Source organism: Schistocerca serialis, chromosome 2 (assembly GCF_023864345.2).
Source record: "Schistocerca serialis cubense isolate TAMUIC-IGC-003099 chromosome 2, iqSchSeri2.2, whole genome shotgun sequence".
NCBI lineage: Eukaryota > Metazoa > Arthropoda > Insecta > Orthoptera > Acrididae > Schistocerca > Schistocerca serialis.
The window spans coordinates 455,473,987-455,494,507 of NC_064639.1; the positions used below are offsets into that span (position 1 = coordinate 455,473,987).

The 20,521-nt window shown below is 38.7% G+C and overlaps 1 protein-coding gene across 3 annotated transcripts in view; it reads right to left on the reverse strand.

Moving 5' to 3' along the window:
• Positions 1-20,521, reverse strand: part of LOC126457345 (protein regulator of cytokinesis 1-like) — a 269,204-nt gene that overhangs the window by 180,440 nt on the left and 68,243 nt on the right. For all 3 annotated transcript variants that reach the window (XM_050093567.1, XM_050093565.1, XM_050093566.1), the window contains exon 3: positions 1,513-1,623. In XM_050093567.1, the coding sequence (XP_049949524.1) occupies positions 1,513-1,623 (111 nt within the window). The remainder of the gene's footprint in view (positions 1-1,512; positions 1,624-20,521) is intronic.

The following is a 20,521-nucleotide window of genomic DNA, read 5'->3' on the forward strand; positions in this document are numbered from 1 at the left end:
CATCACGACAATGCACCTGCTTATTTCTCATTGCTTGTGAGATGTTTTGGCCAAAAACAACACGACAACCACGACCCAGTCACCATATTCACCAGATTTGGCCCCCCTGTGAATTTTTCCTGTTCCCAAAACTGAAGACACCTATGAAAGGATGAAGATTTTCAGTGACTGAGGAAATAAAAACTGCACCACTGGAAGTACTCAAGGCTGTACCAAAATATGCTTATGAGAAGTGCTTCGAGGATTGGAAGAAGCGTTGGCGAAATTGTATTGTATCCTAGGGGGATTACTTCGAAGGGGACAACATGAATATTGATGAATAAATAAATATTTTTTCATAAAAATATAAAGTCACCTTACTTTTTGAACACACCAATTACTTCACCTGAGAATGTTCTCAGCTTGAGTGAGAGGGTGTGGGAAGTTGCTCCACACAGAGAACATTCTACAATTTTGTATGAACAAAACTTCAAGTTAAATTTTACTGAGTTTTCTTTCATTAAAAATGGCAGAATCCATGTTGCTTGTAAGGCAAAAAAATATACATGTAGCCCAAAGAAATGCTGAAGAGAGAAATTGTAAAAGAAAACTCATGTATACACCAGACTGCTGTGTCACCGACATTTTCAGATGTTCTTCTTCATGTTATCCAAAAAGCACCTTTGTGGATTCGATTTCTCAGAAACTTACAACTAGAAGCAGTAAAAGGTACGTGCCGTTCAAAGTATCAGTTTCCACATGCAGTGTGGGCCCTTGATTGCACACGCATACCAGTCATAAAACCTGCTCTACATGGAGACCAATATATTAACTGAAGAGACCAATATATTAACTGAAAGGGCTTTCCTACTGTCAATGTGCAAGGCAATAAATGATTATGGTGAAGTGTTTACTAGTGTCGCTGCTCCACGACCTGGAACTGTACATGATGCTAGGATAAGGAGAAACTTTGATGTATACCAGGTACTAAGAGAAGACCAGTGTAATGCTTCAAAAGTCGGTTTATGAAGGGTAAGACATTACACCAGTTTTGAATATTAATAAGATGGCCTTATCAGTAACTAATTCCAAATGAAGTTCACTTCACAAGTTCAGTCTGTAGAACATGAAATAAAAATTACTGTAATACTAAGATACTGTTTTTTTTGTATCGTTTTTGTTCCTTGCCCTAATACCAGTTGGCCTATTTAAGTTACATTTTCTTGACACATAAATCTCTCTTAAATCTCTCTCTCTACCATATAACCAGGCAGATTAGAAAAATTAATACCTTGTTAACTACAAATCTATCAATCTAATTCTCATAATAAAACCTCTTTCTTTCATAAAAATCATACAGAATTATAATAAATTGTACTCTGAGCTACTTTAACCTCAGCAGAAACACCCTGGAGAAAAGTTTCATTTTTGCTCTTCAGTTAAAATTACCCTGATTGAATCTTCTCATTGACAACAAATATTAAACTTTTGTACAATAACATGATATCACCTACAGCATATTATCTTTCTTACCTTACTTAGTTTGTCAGCTTCACGCAATAAAGAATTCAGCCTTTCATGCATCTCATGTTTCTTCTGTTGCTCTCTAGAAATAATATGCTGGATACTATTCTGGATGCACTCCTGCAAAACACCATGTAATACTGTAATGGTAATACTATGGGAAATTATACTGATAGAAGTAGAAGAACTAGATGTTACAGTGTTAATAACTGTCAGTTGAAAAAATTGCACACATTGTAGCTTAACGAATGAACAGTGCTGATCTCCTATACCCCAAAATACTGTGCTGCTGTCTATAACTTCCATATTCCTCAGTTATACTGTCATTATCATAACCACTAAGAGAAACGCAGGTCAATTCTACTCATGAGAATCATCCAAAAAATCAACAGAAACTGTCTCTTTGTTTGAGTCACAAATGATATGATTACGGGTAAACTAGCTTTGGGCATTAAAATGGATTCCTCAAATCTGCAATACACCCAAAAACATATCTTCTAATAATAATAATAATAATAATAATAATAATAATAATAATAAATACTAGCCGGAGGATGCAATCAGAAACTAATTTTCATTCTTCTGTGATTTAGCATCAGCAACACACCACAAAAATCAGAAATTTTACAATACTCTTCTCAAGGAATTACATAATTTAATTACAGATCCACCAAGCTACGCATTTAATTTCTCAGTTTTATGAATGTTTAAATAAAATTTGGCTACGAATTTTGCTCTCTCAAATGAACTCTGCTTCTACATACCTGAGACCCGACAAAGTAAATTAATACTGCATTCTTATCCATGTGGTACCCTCTGTCACACACCATATATGGCTTGTGGGGTGTAGATGACACTTTCTTGCCTTTCTCTTAACACATTAATCTTTTTATGACAGAATTAGTTCCTAGTATTAACATATAGATGTGAAAGGAGCATCTGCATATCAATTGCAGAGAATGGTTTACATGAACAGAGCCTGTTCACTATATTGTTATTTCTCACAATACTTTCTAACCTTCCCACGAGTGAAACATGAATTTTCTTGCCGGTTACTAATCTACGAAGAGATTAAATAATTTTTATGGCTCTGGGTTTTTGTTTTGCTTTGCTTTAGGGCACAAAAACACTGGGGTCATACACGCCCATGTCATAACTACAGAACACGAAGACAGAGCAGTTGAAAAACGACTATACATCAACCCCAAATGACATACTAGAAGACAGCTAAAAACAGACACGTGGAAAGAGGACCAAAATAAGACACCATACAGAAATGGATGTCCAAAACTAAAAATCAAATGGCTTTTGCCATATTTTTGGTGGATAAAAAGTAAACCGTGGTCGACAGCCCATGCGTCATTTGCTAAAACAGTCAATAAAAATCAGAGTGAAAACTGAAGCAGGAACATAAATGGTTAAAAAATGTGCATTCCATCAGGAAGTGGCGGACAGTTAAAACTTGGGCACAATGCGTGTCAGTGGGAGGGCCAAGTGGAGGTCACCCAAGCCACTGGGACAAGCCTAATAAGCCGGAGCTTATTCCCATGAAGGGAGTTCTATTGGCAATTCCAAAGGGACACCACCTACTGACAGGCGGCAACACAGAGCTCATCGGAGGGAATATAGGTACTCGTGGGCTGAGGTACGAGGGCTGCAGCCTTGGCAGCAGCCTCGTTTCCTGGCAGACCGACATGACCAGGAACCCATAGATACATCACACAGGCTCCACCAAGAGTGGGAAAGTGACAGTTTTCCTGGACCCGCTGCACTAAGCGATGGGCGGTGTACAGTGCATATACACTTTGAAGGACGCTGAATGAGTCTGAGCAGAGGACACAATTGGGAAGGCTGTTTCGCCAGATGTACTCTACGGCCTGATACAAGGTGAAGAGCTCGGCTGTAAATACTGAGCAGTGTGTCGTAAGCCGATATCGAAAGACAAAGATGCCAATGACGAAGGCACACCCAACTCCACGGTCAGTCTGAGAGCCATCAGTGTATACAAAGGTACTACCAAGAAGGTCCATGTGAAGGTCGTGAAACTGAAGGCGACAGCCCAACACTGGAGTAGTGTCCTTAGGAAGCGAATGAAGGCCAAGGTTAACATGGGCCACTTCACGAAACCACAGTGGTGAAGGGGAAAGATGCAGGTAGTGTGAAGTTAAGCCACCGTAGCAAATGCCAAAAGCGGACTCCAGTAGGTATCAGAGAAGAGGGACGTGCCCCATACTGATGATCAAAGGAATCACCAAAGGAGGCAGCACAGGATGGGTGGCCACGCATGGTAGAATAACAGCATGCATACCTGCTGAGGAGAAACTCACAGCGGCAGGACAGTGGTAGTTCAGCAGCTTCAGCATACAGACTCTCAACCGGGCTAGTGTAAAAAGCACCTGTTGCCAAACGGATGCCACAATGGTGGATAGTGTTGAGACAGCATAAGAGGGATGGAAGTGCAGACACATAAACAAAGCACCCATTGTCGAGTTTTGAATGGACAAGGGATCGCTACGAACAGAGGAGGGTGGTCCGATTGACACCTAAAGAAGTACCATTGAGGACACTTAGGACGCTGAGGCACCATGTTGTAATGGATCTGGGAGATGTTATTTTTTCTTACCGTATTTGTCGATACCGAATTGTAAATGTTTTCTTATATTTTTGTCAGAATTTATTATAATTTGTCTTATTATATGTTAATTTACTTCTGTTTTTGAGAGTAAAAGCATATTGATTACTATTAGAAAATGTATCGAAGAATAGCAAAGAGACTGATAACAAGTGGAAACTTGTGAATTGTGTAAAATATCTTTGACGTTGGAGTCGTCTTTGACTATAGTCAGTCGGCAGCTAACTCTTGGTGTGTGTTGACGGAAGAACAATGTGAAGGTCGCAGTCATAAATAATTTTGAATTATGTTACTATTATTTTTGTATTAACTAAAAAGAAGAAACTACATTTGAAGAAACTGTATTTGAAACACCAAAATGAGAGAAACACGTTGAACCACGTCATTTCTGCAGCTGACATAGATGCATTGTGGAATCATACTTAGACAACTGAAGCCAAGACTAATATCGCCTTGCAAATGTCTAATGGAAAAGGTACTGTCACGAAATATGGCAAATTTAAGTAAATAAAAAATAGTGACCATATTTTCAACTTGTGTCTTAGCCGGGAAGCCATATTTCAACTGGGGACTGTAGCCGGGATATTGTGTTCACGAGATCTTCAACAGTGCTACGAGGAAGAAAATTTTTGTGTGTTAATACCAGTTTCTTCAGAATGTGTGTTACAGTGTTTGTGTTCATCGGGAAGTAAAAGTTTTGGAGAAGAAATGTTTCGGCAAAAAATATAATTTTCGACAGAAGAAAATACTTCAAGAATTTTGGTCAACAATCACATGGATGGAAAACGTGGTTTTGCAACAGTAGAAGAGTGTTCCAGATAAGTCACGAAACCCTCGTATTTTGTTAAAACAATATTTTTATCTTGTTTTGTATTGTTGTGTATAAATTTTTGTTCTTCACAATGACTTATGAGATTTTCGAGAGTATTGCGCCTAAAGTAGAAAGTAGTAATTTAATAGACTTCGAACATCAGGACAGGTCAAATGAAACAGAAAGAACCGATCAATTTGATTTAAAAAGTTTTCTTGTAAATTTCACGAAAGAAATTAAACAATCAGTTGACGACAATAAGACTTACTGGGATGAAAAAATTGATAACATTTTGTTGTAAGTCCAAGCAGTCAATACCCAAGTGGGTGAGCTTTCAAACAGAGTTGGCAGTGTTGAGGAAAAAATTGAATCTGTGGAAGCAAAAGTAAATGAAATTGATGTTAAATTGAGCGGTGAAATTAATACTGTAAAAAATGAGTTACTGGTAGATAGGAAAAGAAATTTAATTGATTTTAATGAGATAAAAGGGGAAATTAAAAATTTGGATGAGAATACAAAAGTTTTAGTAAAAAATGTAGAACAAAAAACTGACAATCGTTTGGTTACTCTAGAAAAAAAAGTAGAGTGCAATGATTTAGAAAACAAAAAATCTGTCAGAGAACTTAGCGAAAAACTTGAAAGTTTTGACATTGAATTTCAAAGCCAAAATCACAATGTCAACACATGTAATCTTGTATCTAATATTCCAGTGAAGCACTTTTCGGTAGATGGACCCTTACATCCCGTTGATTTTATGCAGTATTGTAAGGATTGTTTTTTACCTCACTCACCAGATGAAATAAAAATTAAATTTGTAAAAAAATTCTTGGAAGGGGAAGCTTTGACTTGGGCAAACCAGATTGTAACTTTGGGGATGACCTTTTCAGAATTTGAATCAAAATTTCTGGAAAAATTTTGGGATGATCTTAAACAAACTAGAATCAAAAGTGAATTTTTGAATGGGCGAAACTATAGAGAATCAGATGGGAACATGAAACAATTTTGCAAAAGTGAACTTCAAAAACTTATTCATTTAACAAAACCTTTGGATGACTTGATCAAAATTGATACCTTAAAGAGAAGATTGCCATCAGCAATGCAGTTGAGTTTAGTTCATTGTCCTGATAGTAATGTAGAACAGTTTCTCAATTATATTGAAAAGTTGGATAGGGTAACAACAAGAACACACAGTGGGTTTACTCAGAAAGGTAATGGTCAAAATTGGGGAAATGATAACTTTCAGAAAAGGGAACAAAACAATTATCATGGTGTCAGTCAAAATTCAGGGGGATATAACAATTTTGAAAAGAAGGACCATAATTTTTATCCAAAACAAGAACAACATTTTCGCGTTAATAATCAACAAAATAGAGAACACTTTAGGGATCAAAATCACAGAAATTTTGATAGATGTCAATACAATAGAAACTACCAACAATCAGGTAATGTTTGGCATAGGAATGGGATCAGAAATGTTGATCAGAGACATTGGCAGAACCACAATCAGCAGTTCAAACAGGAACCGGAAATAAAAAACGAGTAGACGCCCCCTTGAAGGTCCGCAAGGTTGAGGCAGAAGGTGAGCATGATGAAAGGACCAATGGATGTGACTATCATAAACCCAAACAGGACAGTTCCAAACCTAAGCTATCACATGAGGTCATTAGTTGTTACTTATTGAAGAAATTTCAAGAGGAAAATAATGATGATAAAGATAACGTTTTCAGTACACAAGAACATACAGTAGATAAAAGTAATTGTGATTCATTTAATTTAACAGAGTTTTACACTTGGGCAGAAAAGAACAACACTTTGTCAGATGATGTAATTTGTAGTAGTTCAGTGATGTGTGTGAATGAAAGAGAGAATGCATGCTGTGAGAATGAAAATGTTGGTGAAAGGGATCTGGTAACTTTAGAAAGGGGAAATAATATTTTGGGGGATAATTTGAATGTGTATGACCTGAATATGTGTAATGATAATGATGTTGTTGATAAAGTTGATAATGATGGTAATGGTATTGATGATGATGTTGAGGAAAGGTATTTCATTAGTTTAAATAGGGAGTTGGGTATACACATGGTTGAAAATGGATTAAATAGTGAGAATATTATAGAAATTCCCAGGGATGTTACCAGGATGAATAAAGCTCACAAGCTGGATGTATGTGAAAGTGTGAATTTTGATGTTGTTGGTAAAGAATCTGACCACACAAATAACGATGACACATGTATAACTTCTAACCTAAGTGAAACTTTTACAGATACTAATGATACACACACATTTCTTATGAATATATGGCTGAACAGTGAAACTATTTCTTTTGACAAGAACTTTAGAAAGATGTTTATTAATGTATGTGAAACTGTATGTCCTGAGTGGTGGAAAAAGATGAGATATTTTATTTTTGAAAAGCTGAAGGATAAGTACTTCAGTAGTATACAATGTGATTTGGATGAAAATTCTTGGCTACTTGAGATAATAGAGAGTACTCATGACAATTTTGTGTCTTGTGCAAATTTTATAACTGTGATAAATAATACATGTAATGATATACCATATGATTCTGATAAGTATAGGTTTGGGGAAATTGAAAGTGATTTATTACATGAGGATACAGGTTCTGAGAAAAGCGATCAATTTTGCAGTCCTTATATAAAAGTTCAAATTGGGTCATGGATTGGTAAATGTTTAATTGATACAGGAAGTGAGATCTCGGGAATATCTGAAAGGTTAAGCAAGAAATTGAAAGTGGGGAAAGATTATGTTGAAATGCCAGTTGTTGGGGTAAAGATAAAATGTGCTACTGGGAAGAGCAGTAAATTGGTAAAAAGCCAGGCTTTAGTGACATTTTTAATTGAAGGCAAGTTGTTCACACATGGATGTTTTGTAATTCAGGAATTTAATGAGGATTTTCTTTTGGGTATGAATTGGATAGTAAAAGTAAATACAGCATTTGATTGGGTTGGAAGAAAGCTTTTGATAGAAACTAGTGAAAGGGAATACATTCAGACAAATTTTGTGAATACACTTGGTGATCAGAGTAATGGAAATTTTGACAGTATCAATTTACTAAAAGAAAATAGATTGGAGAATATTGAAACTCATAGATTTGATACTGATGAAGTTGAATTTGGGAATTTAGTAAATTTGAAAATTTCAGAAACGCTAAATTTATCTGGGGAGCAAAAACAACAGTTAGAAAATCTGCTGTGGGAATATAGTGATGTTTTCAGTGACATACCTGGAAGGGTAAAGGGTTATCAGTGTGAGCTTCAGGTAAAACCTCATGAACCATTTTTCATAAAACCATACAGTATTGCAATATCAAAAAGACATGCTGTTGAGAAAGAGCTGAAAAAGATGGAAGGATGTAATATAATAGAAAGGCATATCAGTGCATATAATAATCCTCTAGTAGTAGTTTCGAAAAAAGATGGTGGAGTAAGATTGGTTTTGGACTCTAGACACTTAAACAAAATTTTGTTCAGATAGACAGACCATCCTGAAAATACTGATGAGTTACTCTATAAATTTACAGATATAAAATATATGTCAAGTTTGGATCTAACTTCGGGTTTTCATCAAGTACCACTTTCGGTTAATTCTAGAAAATATACTGCTTTCTTGTACAATGGTAAGAGTTACCAATATTGTGTTGTGTCATTTGGGTTAAATTCTTCTGTTTCCTAATTTATAAGAGCTTTGGATCATGTACTGGGGCAAGAACTTGCGTCTAAACTGATAATTTATGTAGATGACATTTTGGTTACAGGGCAAAATTGGGAGGAACATTTTTTGATTTTGAAGTCAGTTTGTGAAAAACTTAGAAAAGGGGGGATGACATTGAAATTAGAGAAATGTAAATTTGCAGTTTCTGAATTAAAATTTTTGGGTCATGTTGTCACAGACAAGGGAATTTTGGCAGATCCAGAAAAAATTAAAGCAATTTCAGAAATTCCTATTCCTAAGACTAAAAAACAATTAAAGTCGTTCTTTGGGTTATGCGGTTATTACCGAAAACATATAAGTGATCAGAGTCTGAATGCACCATGTTTAAGTCAATTACTTAAGAAAAACACTGTTTGGGTTTGGGAAAAAAGTTGTCAGGAAGAGTTTGATAAAATTAAGCAAGAGTTGAGGAAGCAACACTTATTACACAGACCTGATTTTAATTTACCATTTTGTTTGAACACTGATAGCAGTAATTATGGGCTTGGAGCAGAGTTATTTCAAGAAAGAGTAGAGAATGGAGTTGAGATACATTGTACCATAGCATTTGCAAGCAGAATGTTGCTCAAGCATGAGAACAATTATACAGTCACAGAGAAGGAACTTTTGGCAATTCATTGGGCTTTTACAAAATTTAGAATTTACCTTACTGGACATAAAACCATAGTATTTTCGGATCACAAAGCTTCGAGTTACTTACAAGAGCGCAAATTATACCACAGTAGATTGATCAGATGGGCAATTTTTCTGCAACAGTTTGACTTTGAAATCAAACACATAAAAGGTTCTGAGAATGTAGTAGCTGATTCACTTTCAAGGTTACCAACTGGGGGAGAAAAGGAGATTTTTGAACAAGAGGAGGAAAAGCAATTTAAAATTAGATACTTGAAAGGGGTGGAAAATGAAAAAACAATTAGAGCTATGTGTAACAAAATTAGAAAAAATCAAAATTTAGATCAGAGTTGGAAATTCATCAAAGAATGTTTAGGCAAGAAGGGGTATGAGAAACTTGATAAATTTTACAAATTGCATAAGGGGATTTTATTTCGGAGAACAGATGTAGATTCTGATAATTGGAAACTGTGTTGGCCAGAGGCAGATGCTGATAAGCTGATCATTTACATACATGAAAGTTTTGGTCATTGTGGGATACAGAAGTGCATTCAAAAGATACAAGAAAATGTTTATTTTTACAATATTGGAAAGAAGGTAAGAAAAGAATTGGCAACCTGTGACAAATGTCAGAGTTAAAGTGAGCAATCAAAGATGTGGTGGAGAGATGCAAAACATTATTCCGGAAAAACCTTTAGATCTTATCGCAGTGGACTTATATGGAATGTTACCAAAGAGTAAAGGTGGTCACTGTTACATATTTGTTATGGTAGATGTATTTTCAAAATTAATTAAACTATATCCAGTGAAAAAAAGCTACTAGCCATGAAATTATAATAAAAATTGAAAGAGATTATTTCGCACAGGTGGGTAAACCAAAAACTATATTATCAGATAATGGTTCACAGTTCACCTCTAAAATTTGGAAAAAGTTTATTGAAAGATCAAAATTGAAGCATATACTTATATCTTTTTATTCTCCGTCCACCAATCCTGCAGAAAGATATATGAGGGAAATTGGGAGACTTTGTAGAACCTATTGTAGCCATAAACATCCAACCTGGTTTGAGCACATTCGAAATTTTGAAGATATTATGAATAGCCTACAACATAGTTCCACAGGATCTTCACCGTATGAGATTATGTATAATATTAGACCTCCAAATCTTATATCAGAACTTATTGAATTTCCTAAATGTACATCTTTAACTATGCAAGAGAGAGAAGATATTGTCAGGGAAACTATGAGGAAACAAGGGGAAAAGAGGAATAAAAGACATAACAACAGGATAAGATTAACCACTTTTAAAATTGGGGATCTTGTTCTGGTCAAATCTCATGAAAGATCAAAAATGTTAACTTCAGAAATTAAAACATTCTTTGATATCTATATTGGGCCTTTTGAAGTCATAGAAAATCCACACCCTAATGCTTATCGTTTGGTGTATCCTAAGTCAAAGAAATTATTTGGTCTCAGGAATGTTGTCTCTTTAAAACTGTATAAACAGAAATCATAATTTCAAAATTTAAATAACCTATTATCATCTAAAACAAAAGTCCTCCACTGGAATACGCTTGTTAGAACAAAACTGCCTGTACAACCAAGTGTGTATATTTGCATGTATAAATTAATAATCTGAAGTCACATGTTAATTGAAACTGATGAAAAAACACTGTTGTAACAAAGAATGAGAGAAAGATTTATTTTTACTTTTTTACAAAAAAAGTCTCCATAGTGAGCATTTCTGAATTTTTCTAATTTTTGGAAGCTAAGTCTTCCCTGTGGGTGAAGGCATGCATGTGAGGACATGCATGCAAAGGTATAAGTTTCAAATCCAATTTTAGATAAAGCCTCATGATATATGAGCAGTTTATTGTTGTTTATACTGATGTTGTTGGGAGCAAAAGTACTCTTCACAAGAATGTGACTTGTAGTAATATTGTAGTAGAGAGGAAAGTGTACATAAATAATTGCAAAAAATTTAGATAATACTGATGTATCTTTAGCTGTACTAAAAGAAGAAAATCATAAGGAAAAAAAAATACAAAATAAAAAAAAAATTTAAAAGAAAATCATAAGCAAAAAAAAAAAAAAAAAAAAAAATACAAAAGAAAAAAAAACACTACACTATATATGTCCAGTATCATTTATACTGTTACAATATGTAAGCTTAATGAAATTAACATTAATATAAAAAAAATTAATTAAATCTTATTCTAGGAAATGAGTTTTACCTTCCTATTATTTTCAATCTATATGTTAGAATATTTCTCATGTATGTTTTATACCATGTATATTTGTCATGTCAAATAATTTCTTTACTTGAATTTTTTTTGTGTATGAGATTGATGGGGAAGTATCATTGCAACAACAGCCAGTAACAAGTCCACAGATTCAAAGAGTCCAAATTTGGAAGAGGTTATCAGACTGCATCATTAGTGTACTAATTGTGTAATACAGATCCATCACTGAGTGTGGTCGGGATTTTGTTGTATATGTCCATAACAACAAAAGCCCTGGGGAGCAGTTGTAATGGATCTGGGAGATGTTATTTTTTTTTTACCGTATTTGTCGATACCGAATTGTAAATGTTTTCTTATATTTTTGTCAGAATTTATTATAATTTGTCTTATTATATGTTAATTTACTTCTGTTTTTGAGAGTAAAAGCATATTGATTACTATTAGAAAATGTATTGAAGAATAGCAAAGAGACTGATAACAAGTGGAAACTTGTGAATTGTGTAAAATATCTTTGACGTTGGAGTCGTCTTTGACTATAGTCAGTTGGCAGCTAACTCTTGGTGTGTGTTGACGGAAGAACAATGTGAAGGTCGCAGTCATAAATAATTTTGAATTATGTTACTATTATTTCTGTATTAACTAAAAAGAAGAAACTACATTTGAAGAAACTGTATTTGAAACACCAAAATGAGAGAAACACGTTGAACCACGTCATTTCTGCAGCTGACATAGATGCATTGTGGAATCATACTTAGACAACTGAAGCCAAGACTAATATCGCCTTGCAAACGTCTAATGGAAAAGGTACTGTCACGAAATATGGCAAATTTAAGTAAATAAAAAATAGTGACCATATTTTCAACTTGTATCTTAGCCGGAAGCCATATTTCAATGTACAGCAGGCTGACAGGTAAGTCACATGGAGGACCAAGAGAGTTTCCTATTGAGCATGAACCCCAGGAATTTCGTAGTTTCACAAACAGAAGGGCAACAGGTGCAAGATGTAAAGATGGTGGGAGAAACCACTTGCAATGCCCAGAAATTCATACAGACTGTTTTGACGGTGGAAAAGTGAAAGCCACTGTTGATGCTCCAGGAGTAAAGACAATAAAGACATCGCTGAAGACGCTGCTCAGTGAGATAGGTCCATGGAGAACTGCAACAGATGGCAAAATTGCCAACAAAAAGGGAGCCTGAGGTGCCCGGTGGGAGGCAGGCCATTATAGGGTTAAAGGCAATAGCAAAGAGGATGACCCTGAGGCACACAGTTTTCCTGGAGAAATGTGACCAACAAGGCAGAACCCACACACACCTCGAAAACTCGATCTTTTAAAAATTCCTGAAGGAAATAGGGCAGACAACCACAGAAGCCCCACATGTAAAGAGTTCGGAGGATACCAGTTCTCCTGCAGGTGTTGTAGGCCTTCTCCAAATCGAAAAACACGTCCACAGTCTGGGATTTCTGCAGAAAACCAGTCATGACATGGATGGTCAACTGCAGCATGCCACACTCGAAACCTACACTGTGCATTCATCAGTAAATTGCGAGACTCAAGCCACCATACCAGCTAGGCATGAATCATACAATTCATCACCTTGTGAAAGCAGCTGGTAAGAGAGATGGGGTGCTAGCCAGAAGGAAGATTTTTGTCCTTACTGGGCTTAGATATGGGTATGACGGTGGCTTCATGCCAGTGTCTGGGAAAAATGCCCCCTGTCACATGAGGTGGTCTGTGTAAAGCAGAAAGCGCTTGCCCACAAGAGAAAGGTGCTGCAACATCTGAAAATGGATGGGGTCTGGCCTTGGGGTAGAAGATCAGGATGAACTGAGAGCATGCTGTAGCTCCCTCATAGTAAAGGCGGCATTGTAGCACTCATGATTCGGAGAAGAGAAATGTATCGCCCGAGCCGCCTCTGCTCGTTTCTGATGGAGGAAGGCAGGGTGATAGCGGGAAGAGCTCAAAATTTCCGCAAAATGGCGGCCCAAGGTGTTGGAGATAGCAAAAGGGTCCACGATGACATCATCTGCTATTATCAGGCTGGAAACTGGGGAATGGATCTTGGTCCCAGAGAGCCGTCAGAGGTTGCCCCACAAGACAGAGGAGGGGGTGGAACTGTAAAAAGAACTTGTGAATGAAATCCAGCCAGCTTTTTGCTAACCTGAAGAATGCAATGACACTGAGCAAGCATCTGTTTATAATGAACACAGTTTGCCATCATAGGATGACAGTTAAAAACGAGGAGAGCACGTTGTCGTGTAAAAACTGCACCACGGCGTGCCTCAGTCCAGCAGGGAACGGAGACACGGTGTGGTCAAGAGAAAGTGCTAGGAATGTAATGTTCTGCAGTGGTACGGATAACATTTGTAAGATATTCCATCTGATCATCACAACTGGAACCACCAGAGACGATGGGCAAGCTGAGCAGTGCAGAGAGATAGATCCAAATGGGAATAGGTGTGCAAGGAGTTGCAAAGGAATGTGAGTGCTCCTATGTTAAGGCAGTAGAGGTTAAGTTGATTAAGACAGTCAGCCAAGCGGGCACCTCTCTGACAGGTCCTAGGAGAAACCCAAAGGGGATGATGCATATTTGAGTCACTGAGTAGAAAAATGGGTGAGGTAGCTGCTCAATAAGCTGAAGGAAGTCTGCCCTGGTGACATCGAAAGATGGAGGGACATAAATGGTACAGATGGAAAAAGTCAGGTGGGGAAGGAAAAGGCGAACTGCAATAGCTGCAGCTAAACAACACCTGAGTCTTCCTCTAACTGGAAAGGCTCAAAGAAGTCCACCAAAGCCTTCGGTCCCACAACGAGGATTTACGGCTGCTTTTAGCATCACAGCATCCCCTTGTACTCTGCCTTCAGAAAACAAAATTGCGCCCCTCACGACTGCTTTGAGCTTTCACATTTCTTACTGATTCGTTTTGACTGACTACCCATCAGGGAAATGGGTTGACTATGAATGTCATCCCGTATGAGCAGCATGACGCCCCCATGAGATGGGATGCCGATCCCTGGGGGAGGTCAAAACGAATCAGTAAGAAATGTGAAAGCTCAAAGTAGTCATGAGGGGCACAATTTCGTTTCCTGAAGGTAGAGTACAAGGGGATGCTGTGATGCTAAAAGCAGCCGTAAATCCTCTTTGTATGACCGAAGGATTAGGTGGACTTCTTTGAGCCTTTCCAGTTAGAGGAAGACTCAGGTGTTGTTTGGCTGGAGGGACTACTACTCCTGTCCTTTCCTGCCTACCGGTTGTGTAGTTGGCGGCTTTGGCACTTGAGTTTGACAGCTTGTTGCATAGCTGTACGGTGATGCTATCTTGACACTGGGCGATTTCACAACCTCGAGCTGAACTGGAGGTTGCATGTCTGCGTGGCCATGGCCTTCATGGAGCGAGGGGTAACAAGAACAGAACTTTAGGTGCCAGACGGAAGAACACAGAGTTTGCAACGAGACAGTAACTTGCGAGCTACTGGGTAAGGCACTTTTTCCTTTACCTGTATCTCTTGGATAGCTCGCTCATCAAGATACACAGGACAATCCTGGGAGGAGGCAGCATGGCTGCCATTGCTGTTGATACAGCGGGGAGAAGAAGGCGAACAATCGCCCTCATGTGCATCCCTACCACAGGTTACACATCTGGCTGGGTGTCGAGAAGGCATTGTAGTGTGGTTGAAACAATGACACTTCTAGCAGCACATCAGGTTCACAATGTACGGCTGGACTGTGATAATTTCATAGCCTGCTTTGATCTTGGATGTAAGCACCACTTTATCAAAGGTGAGGAAGAGAGTGCGGATGAGCACTAAGGAGGAATCTACCTTTTTCATTACCTCTACAGCTACATATATACTCCGCTAGCCACCAAGCGGTGTGTGGCAGAGGCACAATTTGCGCCAAAGTCATATCCCCCTCCCCCATCCCCCCTCCTCTGTTCCACTCGCAGATCGCTTGAGGGAAAAACGGCTGTCTGAATGCGTCAGTACAAGCTCTAATTTCCTTTATCTTTTAGTGGAGATAATGGCACGATTTGAATGTTGGTGGTAGTAATATACACTCTACATCCTCAGTGAAGATCGGATTTCAGAATTTACTGAGTAGCCCCTTTCGATTTGTGCGTCGTCTATCTGCAAGTGCGTCCCACTTTAAACTTTCTATGAGATTTGTAACGCTCTCACGTTGACTAAATGTACCAGTCATGAATCTTGCCGCTCTTCTTTGGACCTTCTCAATCTCTTGAATCAGACCCAACTGGTAAGATCCCCATACAGATGAACAATACTTTAAGACTGGATGAACTAACATATTGTAAGCATTTTCCTTTGTTGAAGTACTGCATGCATCAGGATTCTACCAATAAACTGCAATCTAGAGTTCCCCTTGCCCATTACTTGTGTAACCTGATCATTCTATTTGAGATCATTTTGAATAGTCACACCCAGATACTCGAATGATGTTACAGCTTCCAAAGACTGAGCATTTATTTTGTACTCATACATTAATGGGGATTTTTGCCTTATTATACACAGTAGGTTACACTTACTAATATTGAAAGAGAACTGCCAGTCACTGCACCATGCATTTATTTTCTGCAAATCCTCACTGATTTGTTCACAACTTTCATGTGATATTACTTTCCTGTAGACTACAGCATCACCGGCAAACAGTCTAATGCCACTGTCAATACCATCAACCACATCGTTTATGTAAATTTTAAAAAGCAGCGGACCTATTACGCTGCCCTGGGGCACACCTGAAGTTACGCTTGTTTCTGTTGAAGTCACCCCATTCAGGACGACATACTGCTCTGTCTGTTAGAAAACTTTCTATCCAACCGCATATGTCATCAGATAGACCATAAGTGCACACTTTTTGAGCAAGTGACAGTGCAGAACTGAGTCGAACGCCTTTCGTAAATCAAGAGATATGATATCAACCTGTATCTCGCATGACCTTTGTTTCCTAAAACCGTGCTGGTTTCTGCAGATGGACGGCAATGACACCCTGATCAAAATGGTAAGATTGGATTTTGGCCTCAGTTCTGGAGTATTGCTGTGCAATGTGGGATCCGCGTCAGGTGGGACTGACGGATGACATCGAAAAAGTACAAAAAAGGGAAGCTCATTTTTTATTATCGCAAACTAGGGGAGATAGTGTCACAGACATGATACGTGAACTGGAGTGGCAATCATTAAAACAAAGGCGTTTTTCATTGCGACGGGATCTTCTCATGAAATTTCAATCACCAATTTTCTCCTCCGATTGCGAAAACATTCTGTTGGCATCCACCTACATAGGGAGAAATGATCATCATGATAAAATAAGAGTGCTCGTTTTTCCCGCATGCCATTCGAGAGTGGAACAGTAGAGAGACAGCTTGAAGGTGGTTCATTGAACCCTCTGCCAGGTACTTTATTGTGAATAGCAGAGTAATCATGTAGATGTAGATTTACCATTTAGGCATGGTTAGTGCATACAGTTACTTTCCCACCATTTTCTGACCAGTTGTGTCTCAGCACAACAAAGTACTGGAAAAAGGAGTTAATATCAGAGTATAAAACACAACTCAGATATTTGAATCAAAAATAAGGGGGTGCGGGGGTTGGGAGAAGGAGTGTGATAATGAGTACATCTTTTGTTTTGTTTCATGAGGGTGTGGGCTGCTTCAGAGGAGCAGGGAAGTTTTAGGTGATGGGACATTAGGTAGTTCACATTGACAACAATGAACATATTAATACTAACACCATAACAAAACTGAGGGAATGATGTGAGGGGAACAGAACTGATGAATGTAGTTTGAAGACAGGCTGGACTGAGCTGAAAAAACTACAAAGACCTTACAAAAGACCCAAATTTTATGAACTTTTAAGTATTTTTTAAGTTGGTTGTGTGTAGTGTAGCATCCAAGTTTTTGATCTTGAGGTCCCTGTGCCAACTTGGTTATTCAGGTTATTCACCTACATTTTTTCTCTTGCATCAGACTTCCTTTGAGACCAAGTACTTACTAAGGCATATAACTTCTAAGTGACAACACAATAATCATCAAATTCTTTAAAAAAAAAACTCCAAGGATAGATTTTTAACATTATCATTTTAACTGAACAACTTCTTAAAGGATAATGGTAGGTGCCTGTTGGTCAACGCTTCACAAACATAAACAACGCCAGCCCACCTCCACCCTCTCTTACCCTCAATGGAACACTCATTTCTGCATAAATGTGGTGAAAAAGTACAGGTTTTTCATGGTAGATGCCTCTAATTGCCAAGGTTTAACAACCCCAAGACCACCACCTCCCTCAGCCTTCCCATCAAACACATTGTCTTTCTTACCAGTTAAATGTATCTAAAAACAAAGATGATGTAACTTACCAAACGAAAGCGCTAGCACCTCGATAGACACACAAACAAACACAAATATACACACAAAATTCTAGCTTACGCAACCAACGGTTGCTTTGTCAGGAAAGAGGGAAGGAGAGGGAAAGACGAAAGGATGTGGGTTTTAAAGGAGAGGGTAAAGAGTCATTCCAATCCCGGGAGCGGAAAGACTTACCTTAAGGGGAAAAAAGGACGGGTATACACTCGCACACAAACACATATATCCATCCACACATATACAGACACAAGCAGACATATTAAAAGGCAAAGAGTTTGGACAGAGATGTCAGTTGAGACGGAAGTGCAGAGGCAAAGAGGTTGTTGAATGACAGGTGAGGTATGAGTGGCGGCAACTTGAAATTAGCGGAGATTGAGGCCTGGTGGATAACGGGAAGAGAGGACATATTGAAGAGCAAGTTCCCATCTCCGGAGTTCGGGTAGGTTGGTGTTAGTGGGAAGTATCCAGATAACCGGGACGGTGTAACACTGTGCCAAGATGTGCTGGCCCGATCTGGTACAGAAGCAAATAACCAGAGCCACTTCCTCATCCTCTCAAACCCAGAAACTCCCACAGAAGAACCACAAAAGTGCCCCACTTGTGATAGGATACTTTCCGGGAATGGATCAGACTCTGAATGTGGCTCTCCAGCAGGGATACGACTTCCTCAAATCCTGCCCTGAAATGAGATCCATCCTTCATGAAATCTTCCCCACTCCACCAAGAGTGTCTTTCCGCCGTCCACCTAACCTTCGTAACCTCTTAGTTCATCCCTATGAAATCCCCAAACCTTCTTCCCTACCCTCTGGCTCCTACCCTTGTAACCGCCCCCGATGTAAAACCTGTCCCATGCACCCTCCCACCACCACCAACTCCAGTCCTGTAGCCCGGAAGGTGTACATGATCAAAGGCAGAGCCACGTGTGAAAGCACCCACGTGATTTACCAACTGACCTGCCTACACTGTGACACATTCTATGTGGGAATGACCAGCAACAAACTGTCCATTCGCATGAATGGACACAGGCAGACAGTGTTTGTTGGTAATGAGGATCACCCTGTGGCTAAACATGCCTTGGTGCACGGCCAGCACATCTTGGCACAGGGTTACACCGTCCGGGTTATCTGGATACTTCCCACTAACACCAACCTATCCGAACTCTGGAGATGGGAACTTGCTCTTCAATATATCCTCTCTTCCCGTTATCCACCAGGCCTCAATCTCTGCTAATTTCAAGTTGCCGCCACTCATACCTCACCTGTCATTCAGCAACCTCTTTGCCTCTGCACTTCCGTCTCGACTGACATCTCCGTCCAAACTCTTTACCTTTTAATATGTCTGCTTGTGTCTGTATATGTGTGTGTGTGTGTGTGTGTGTGTGTGTGTGTGTGTGTGTGTGTGTGTGTGTGGAGTGTATACCCGTCCTTTTTTCCCCCTAAGGTAAGTCTTTCCGCTCCCGGGATTGGAATGACTCGTTACCCTCTCCTTTAAAACCCACATCCTTTCGTCTTTCCCTCTCCTTCCCTCTTTCCTGACGAAGCAACCGTTGGTTGCGAAAGCTAGAATTTTGTGTGTATATTTGTGTGTCTATCGACGTGCCAGCGCTTTCGTTTGGTAAGTCACATCATCTTTGTTTTTAGATATATTTTTCCCACGTGGAATGTTTCCCTCTATTATATTCTTACCAGTTAAATGTATGTTTAAGAAATAAAAATTACTACAAATTAACACACATGTGATGGGATGCAGAATCACTTGGAACAAGTTAATGCCTTGACCCCTTTGGTCCAGATGTGAGGTTAAACTGGGCATCAGCTGCTTCCTTCTCAGAGATGATGTCATTGGTTAGGGATTCTCCTTCATTGTAATTCCTCAAGAGTTCTCCTTGTTGAGGTATGGCAAAGGTGAATTCTTGCCACAATAGTGTACGCAAATGGCAGAATACCAGAGCCCTGCGTTTTCTTGGGTGTATGCATACAGTGCAAGAAGTGAATTTCATTTAGGAATCTGGAGTTGCATGTTTTGTTGTTGTTATGGGTATCATTCATTCTCCGATTAGTGTCCAGCCCCAAAATGGTGAAATCTTTTTGCTATCCAGCCGCACACCTTTCTTGTAGATAGGTACAGTCGCTCAAGTGCGTGGCCATCTCACAAATTGAAGTTTGGGTTTGCTGCAGATATAGGGTGGCAAAGACAATCTAGTGTATCTCTGTTCACATATTCTTGCACAATGTTGCAAGAAACCTTTCCCTACTTCTAAAATTTTGCATGCTGTTGCACCAGGAAGTCAGAGAGGGAAAAGTTATTCTTGTAAATTGTGCTGTCTTCCCTCCTCCTCCAAAGGGAATTGAGAAGTGTCTCACCTGGTTGCTGCACGAAGGGAAAGAATTTAGTGTGGATTGAATTTCCATGACATTGAAAAGCACAGAGCTCTGGAAGAATTATTCTTCACTCTCTTCTGGAAATAGATGTTATTTTCACAAGAAGTCAATGCTCTCAGCAATACAAAAATCTCTGTCTTCCGATTTGATGGTAATGCTATCATAGTCAGCAGAGTTTATCATCAAAATTGTATCTTTTATTGTCATTTACCCACAATGTCTTTGCAGCCA